This window comes from Cryptomeria japonica, chromosome 4, assembly GCF_030272615.1.
Source record: "Cryptomeria japonica chromosome 4, Sugi_1.0, whole genome shotgun sequence".
In the NCBI taxonomy this organism is placed as follows: Eukaryota; Viridiplantae; Streptophyta; class Pinopsida; order Cupressales; family Cupressaceae; genus Cryptomeria; species Cryptomeria japonica.
The window spans coordinates 136,478,043-136,486,148 of NC_081408.1; the positions used below are offsets into that span (position 1 = coordinate 136,478,043).

An 8,106-nucleotide genomic window follows, 5' to 3' on the forward strand; every position below is an offset into this window, starting at 1 on the left:
ATATAGTCTTTTTTTTCCTATTTTCAATTCATCCATATAATTATAAATAATTTATGATTGTTCTTTGTTTATCCCCCCTCTATATATAATTTAAGCTTTTATGATATACATATAATTATAATTGATTAAATTGCAACTATCTATTATAATTTCATTAAGATAATTATCTAATTTAATCTCTCACAAAAAACATATATTATATTACGTGTGTTGTCATGTATACTTTTATTCCATAATATCTCTCTCTCTCTCTCACACAAAAACACACACACCTTACTCATTGTATCCCCGACTCTTTCTTTTTAAATTTTCTTGGTCTGCAACCAATCATTTTTCTCCTCTAGCTTTGTGTTGTCTTAATGATGGATCATACAGTGTGATCCAAAATGTTGATGCAAAAAATTTTCATAAATAACTAAATCTAGAATTGTTACATGATAAAACAATTTAACACTTTTTATGCTTAATTTGATATATTATGAATACTTGGAAGGAATTACTAATTACTCAAATTTTATTTTAAATTTCAAAAGGTATAAAATTATTTTCATCTTTTGCAAAACTAGTTGTTAAATGACTTGAAAATTTGATCCCATCTTTAAAAATATGTGCATATAAGATTTAATTAGATTTATATTATTTAATAATTTGATATAAAATTATACCTTTTAAACACTATAGCTTACATTATAGACAATCTTCTTCAAAATGATATTAAAAAAAAGAAATTCACAATCATAAATATTATCTTATATCATTGAATAAAAGTATTTAAAAAATGGGAAAAAATTAAACAATATAAAGTTATTAAATGAGGTGAAAGTTGACACTTATTAATTAAAAAAGAAAAAGAAAAAGCAGCAAGCATGAGAATAACTTTATAAAAAGTGAAGTTTGTATAAGAAGAAAAGAATAACTGAAACGTCTTACTATCCTTTGCTTCAGTCTCGTTTCCTGTCTCTCTCAAATGCTGTCATTTCTTTCCCCTCTCCATTCTCCCTCAATTGATAAAAGCAGAAAAGCAATGGAATAAGATGGGTCTACTTGTTCTGTAACGCTAGAGTTGAAGTTGGGATATAATAATTTGAAGATCAGAATTATTGTACTCACGGTCAAAAAGAAGAAGAATAATAATTAAAGGAAAAGTGATTTTAATAACTTTGTCCCTACCATGTTCTGAGCTAAAGCTAAAGCTGGGGAATAATTCTAAGTCCAAAATTATTAGTCATCGTGAAAGAAAAGAATAGAATAATTAAAGTAAAAGCGATTTGAGTAACTTTGGCCCTTGGAAGTCTGGGAATCCTTCCTTTCCGCTCACTTATAAATTGCTCCTCTTATCTGCTATACTCACATTCATTGCAGTTTAGTGTTGGCCACAGTTGTTAGAAGACATCAAATTTTCAGAGTCCATAATAGTGTTTGAGAGTGCTTCAGTTTTACCTGTGTAGTCCATAATAATATCTAAAAGTGTTTCAAGTTATATCTGTGCAGCCCACAGTACTATTTGAGAGTGCTTCAGTTTCTCAGTTATTTAAAAGTCAATTATGGCATCTGTTGTGGTTGATGTTGTTCTTGAAAAGCTTGGTGGGATGTTGATAGAAGAGATAAACAAGGAGGTTTCACTTGTCTGTAACTTTAGAAGTGACTTTGAATGGCTGAGCAAGAAGCTCACAAATATAAAAGACTATCTGAGAGATGCAGATGCCCAGATTGCACACAATGCGTCCGTGAATAGATGGCTGCTGGATGTTGCAGAGATCGCTTTGGATGCAGAGGACATACTGGACGAATATGCTGTTCACTCAAAAGGTACTCATAGTGAAATCTCCGAAACCTCTTGTGTATGCAGTGCTTTCAGTTATTCTCAGTTAGTGTTTCGCTATAAAATGGTACGTCGAATTAAGGACGTGAAAGCTAGAATAGGGTCCATTATGAAAGATGGAAAAGAGCTGAAGCTTGTTGGGGATGTCACTCATTCAAACCAACCCTCTACAAGTACAGCACAGAATGTAAACTGGAGGGGTTTCAATATGATAGAGAGGGATTCACATCCAGTGGCTATTGAGTCAAAGGTTGAAGAAATCCTCCACCTGCTCGATGACCCTGCTGCTCCTGTCATCGCCGTTGTTGGTATGGGCGGCGTTGGGAAGACATTTTTAATGCAAAATGTTTTCAGCAGAATAAAGGATAAGTTTGAGAAGTCAATCTGGCTCGCTATTTCTCAGACTTACTCCCTTAAAAAGTTGCAAGCTTCTTTGGCCATGGAACTAGATTTGAACGAGGTTGTCAATGAGAGGGTAGATGAGGTAAAGGCAGCAGAGCTGATTCATGGCCGTTTAGCAAGCAGAAAGTTCCTCATTGTGTTGGATGATGTGTGGAGGGCAACTGAGCAAGAGAACTTGGTATTGGCACTTGGCATTCCAAGGGGGAATAACCCTGAGAGCAAAATTGTGGTCACAACACGAAGCAGACATGTGAGCAGCAACATGAATGCTCGTGTTTATGAGCTGCAACCTTTATCAAAAGAGGAGAGCTGGAACCTGTTTTGCGCTTTTGCCTTTAAAGGAAATCAGCCAACACATCATCTTGAAGGGATTGCTCGTCAAGTGGAAGGGGAATGCGGGAGATTGCCCTTGGCTGTTAAAACAGTGGCAGCATCTCTGGCGAACACGACATTATCTAGGGAGTGGGAATCTAAATTGCAGCAGCTAAGAGCGGCATCTTCTACCGAGGATCCAATTATGCAGATTCTCAAGCTAAGTTATGATTCTCTCCCTGCTCATCTTAAGCCCTGTTTTGTGTATCTTTCTTTCTTTCCCGAAGATGAGGTAATAGACTACCAATATCTCATAAATCTGTGGGTGGCGGAAGGATATATTCCTCAAGGAGACGACCAACTAGACATTGGATGGAGTTATTTATGTCATCTTGAAAGTCTATGTCTGGTCGAGAGAGTACATGACCGGAATGATATTCATGGTCATGGTTTGTCGAATAAAAGTTTCAAAGTGCATGATTTATTGCTTGATTTGACCATCAGCATAGCAAAAGAAAGTCAATGTGCATTTAGTGTGGAAGAAGCCTTCAAGAAATATCTCATTGTGAAAACAGGCAGGACGTGTCGCAGAATTTTAATGGGCAACAGAAGCATAGGCGATGATGATGTAGAGGTAAGGGTAAGAAACAGGGCATATTCTGCATCATATCTTCGCACTATATCCATTTCAAATAATTCGGGCATTCAAAATATTCCACCAATCTTGATCAATGGTGCGAGAGTACTGCGTGTACTTGACTTGAGTGGGACTGGAATCTCGGCATTGCCCACTTCTGTTGGAAATTTAAAGCTCCTTAGAGTTTTGAATTTAAGTTGGACAAATATTACCAAGGTACCAGAATGTGTAAGAAGTATTAAGGGTCTTCGCTTCCTTGACATTTCTTTTTGCAGCAGTCTAGAACAGTTCCCTGAGTGGATTGGTGAGCTCAATTGTTTGGAACATCTGGATATCCGCGCAGACCGTAAGAAATCCATGCCGAAAGGAATATCAAAGCTTGTGTCTTTACAGGTACTGAAATTACGTTTAGAGAACAACCTGTCTGTGGAAGACAATGACTTCTTACAGCTGCAGCATTTTGCCAATTTGGTCAACCTCCGTGAAGTGCGGATAACTATTGGTCACGAGGCTGAATCACGAGGCTGAATTGAAGAGTATAGAAGATGGCATCCTCGCCCCGTTGGTGAAGATGCGTGATCTGACAATAGTTAATTATGCTAATGAAGGTAATTATGCTAATGCAGATAATTGTCCACCTGTATCGGAGAAAATGTTAGCTATGAAGGATCTTGAATACCTTTGGCTAGACCACTTTCCAGTGCCAAATTGGATATGTGGTTTCTCAAATCTGATGGAATTGATTTTATTGAGCTGTGATTGTGTTGAATATCCAGCACTAGAAATCATGCCCAACTTAATAACATTGTATTTAAGCGGGAATAGCAATTGCAAGGCATTGCCAAAAGGGTTTGGGAAGCCCGGGGGATTCCCTCAGCTACGGTTTTTCAGAATTGATGGCTTTGAGGTGTTAGAGGAGTTGCCAAAATTAGAAGATGGAGCGATGCCACGCCTTGAGATACTACAAGTAGGCTTTTGTGAGAATCTAAAGAAACTTCCATGTGGATTACAGCTCTTGAAAAGTCTAAAAGAGTGTCACTTGTACTACATGAAGGAGACACAAATGTCTGAGAGTGGGGAATTATTGAAAAAACTGAAAGCCAATAATCCCAATGTCAAAATTGAGGTTGTAAAATGCTGAAAAGCAAAAGGTGTATTTTTATAATTTCCTTTTATAATGTAAATGATTGTTTCATTGTGTATGATTTATATAAAAAAATTATTTTAAAGATATTTATATAGTTCAAAATTTGAAGATAAATATATAATCATTTTTTTGTATAAACATATAATGAATATTTATGGAACAAAAGTACATTCAAAATCACTTGTTATTTTTAAAAATTAATTAATATAATTTATAGTATGAATTTCATTTTTACTACTATAAAAAACATAAATATATCTTTTAACAAATATAAAATTTCAATCTTAAATTATCTGATTTAATTTAGAGTCGTTATTTTATTTTAAAATTATTTGATTAAATTTTATTTGAAAGTAAATATATCTTTTAACAAATATAAAATATCAATCTCAAATTATCTGATTTAATTTAGAGTCATTATTTTATTTTAAAATTATTTGTTTAAATTTTATTTGAAAGTAATTTTTATTTATTAAAATTTATTTAGCTACTTAAGAGTTATTTTATTTACTTACAATACATAGAGTTTTTTATATATATAGTTATATTTTGTTTTTAATTCTTATTTGAATTATTGTTTAATTTAACAATTATTTACATTTTTATTTATTTATTTCATAGTTATTATATAGTTTTAGTTTTCGTAAAAACATGTTGGTAGTGTTTTAGTTTTCATGCATATGTACATAATGTTGCCTTATTGTTACAACCTTTCAATGCAATGATGAAAAGTGTTAGTTTGTCTAGTAACTATATTATGTATATTTAATAATTTATTATTTGTGGTGAATACTTAATAGTTGGCTTGTATGAGAAAACTGGTTGTAAAAATTTAAGTGTAAAGGCCTTTATAAAGTTTATTGAATAATCTAGTCATATAAAATATCCAGACATAATATAGTTTATATGTACTTCCAAATTATCTACTAATTTAACTCTCAATTATCTTTATATGTTTGATCTTAGAGCTTACAATAGTATTGGACCTATGGAAGGCCCTAGCTTTTTTTTTTTGTCTAGGTTTGCAGATGATATTTTATTAGTTTCAAGCAAACCCTCTCTACATTATTCCCCTTGCAAAAAAAATTGTTCTAGAAATTTACGCCATCTATAGTTTGAAGCATTTTCATTTTAGGAGGATTTTAGAAATTTATATTTGACTATAAAGATTTAGGAAATTGGCAAATATTTGAATATTAAGGATTTATTTGTGGAAGGAGGAATGAGGTAGTAATGCTTAAATTATATGTTTAAAGCTAGAAAATTGGTAAAAATGTTTATGTTGTCATTGATGTCGAACTTTTTGGCGGTCCAAAGTTTGACCCAAAATTGATCTAATTGAGTTTTGACATTGCCACCAAGCTTATTGGTGGTCTAGATATTGGTCCGAAAGAGATATGATGCAAAGGTATATGAATGTCTTGCAGATTAGTATGCTGGTAAATACCTATGATGATAAAATAAGGTGCTTTCAAGACTATGTGGATATACTATTTTTGTCTAGAATGAGCAACTTGTACATCAAATCTAGACATATTGGTTTGTGGAGCAACGATGAGACGACACTATGGTGTAAGTACGTACAATGATATGTGGATATGTGGAAATTATGCGAAGGTGTTGTGGATGGAAAATATTGATGGTTTGTTGTGTTTTTGGAAGATTGATGAATTTTTGCTTGGTCAAGAAACTGTATAACTATTTTAGTTGACTATATTGGTCAACAATATCTTCTCTATGTATCAGATGGATGTGTGGATTGTGTTTCATGCATTTTAGTTTCTAAGTTTAGTACGCCTTAACCTAATTTAGGGTTTGCTAACCTTGGATTGCCTACTCGAAACCATTTCTATTCTTAATCCTCATAAAATTTTAAGCCCTTCCTTATTTCACCATTTTCAGCTTATAAAGTGAATCTAAATGTCTTATTTCTCCTCACATCTATTGCACATATAAGTTTATGTTGTCATTCATATCAAACTTGCTGGTGGTCTAGAGTTTGGCTCGTAAGTGATCTGATTGAGTTTTCATATTGGCATGAAACTTTTTGGTGGTCTAGATATTATTTCAAAAGTGATATGATGCAAAGGTGTATGAATATCTTGCAAATTATATGTAGTATAATGGTAAATATCTATGATGATAAAATAAGGTGCTTTCAATACTATTTGTATATGTTATTTCTTGACATTGGAAGAATGGTAAATTGACCTTGTTATTTTCCCACCAAGGAGAAATTAGACTCTAATATTGTATAAATCAGATACTCTAATTACTGACTGCATATATTATCTATGTGTGGAAATTTATCACCATGAGTCAACTTGTAAAATTAATCAAGATTTCAAATAATAATTGGCAATAAAGCATTAAAATCTTGTATTTATCCTTTGTAGGAATGGCTATTCCATCGTCCCTTGACCATGTGGCTTGTACAACTCATAGAATAAATTACCACTAGCCAATAATGATTCTAACTGCTACGTTGGAAGTTCCTCCTCCTTTGTTTTGAAGTAATAATATTTATTGTGCTATGGTTTGTTCATCCTTCTCGATTGTTAGCAAGACACATAGTAGGTTGCTTTGATCTAGGTAATTTGTTGGACTATATCAGACTAAAAGAGGAAAATAAATTCTTCTTCTATCATCATAATCAACTAAGAGTTAGTAGTGCAGAGAAAATGCCTCTATCTTTTCATATTGCCCTCTTATAAGTAATTATTACATGCTCATGAAATAGGCTAATATTCCATTTGAATCATAAGCTAATAAATTAGTTTGGATGATGATCCTATATTCTATTTCTTGGAAGGACTCTATCTTGTAGTTAAAAGTTAGTTTATTTTTTTTGTAAATAGATTGAACACCAATGTTTCATTCATAGTTTAACTTCCATGATTGTTAATGGCTCAAATTTATCATGTACTTTCCAAACATTTTTTTCTTGATGTGAATCTAATTCTGAGAGATGGAACATGGAAAGTCTAGAAGTTTACCACAATATTCTTTAGATTTGAGCTCTAATAATTTTATTATGAGACCATCGTTATAAATGTATGGTGCAATAAGATAGAAAAATACCTTCTATCTGTTGGGAATTAGCCCTTGGTAGATAAGAATATAAATAAGAGTGGTTCCCTAAGATGTCTTCATGTTGGAAACATTTAATGGTATGAGCCTATCTAGATAAATTTGTTAGTTCATTTCCCTTCTTGTCAAGTGAAAATATATATTCAAGATAGAAGATTGTCTTTCTTTGTCAAACTGTTGTGCTGGGTAAGATTTAGTGAATTTTAGTGTAGATAAAACTTCTTGCACATGTTTGGGATTCTTCCAAAACCATTTTTAGGTCTTTTTTTACACTCTTTTCTCTTTTCAGAACATATTGTATTTTTGAATTTGGTTGAGAAATGTAAAAGTTATCGCTATTTGAATATTGTCTCTCTCTAGGAATTCTACAAGTTGTAAATTATTAGTTAATTTATGGATTGCTATCATATGAGCTCGATGATGATTAGTGCCATTGGTTATACACAAGTAAGAAAATTATAAATAAGTCTTGATCCTTATTTGATAATCCTTCCACACTTATTTAGTGATAACCTAGGACCAATCAATTATGAAGAGGAGGTAAGATCCTCTATATCATTGGATATTAAAGGAGTTATATAAGTGTGTTGTGCATTAACTTGCCTTATGGGCTAACTACCTTTTGACTATTTCCTATCTAGAGAACTGACAAGTAAATGTTAGCACCTTCAAACTACACTATTTGAGTTCAACAAC

At 32.6% G+C, this 8,106-nt stretch overlaps 1 protein-coding gene across 1 annotated transcript; it reads left to right on the forward strand.

Annotated features, from left to right (window-relative positions):
- Window positions 1-1,367: 1,367 nt before the first annotated feature.
- On the forward strand, window positions 1,368-4,375 carry LOC131046647 (disease resistance RPP13-like protein 4). The gene has a single exon (XM_057980435.2). It carries the CDS (start codon window positions 1,545-1,547, stop codon window positions 3,699-3,701), a length of 2,157 nt encoding a protein of 718 aa, XP_057836418.2. The 5' UTR covers window positions 1,368-1,544; the 3' UTR covers window positions 3,702-4,375.
- Window positions 4,376-8,106: the final 3,731 nt, after the last annotated feature.

What these genes read in the sequence shown, in the direction of transcription:
- LOC131046647 (XM_057980435.2), top strand. Translation starts at nt 1,545, where the DNA reads ATGGCATCTGTTGTGGTTGATGTTGTTCTTGAAAAGCTTGGTGGGATG.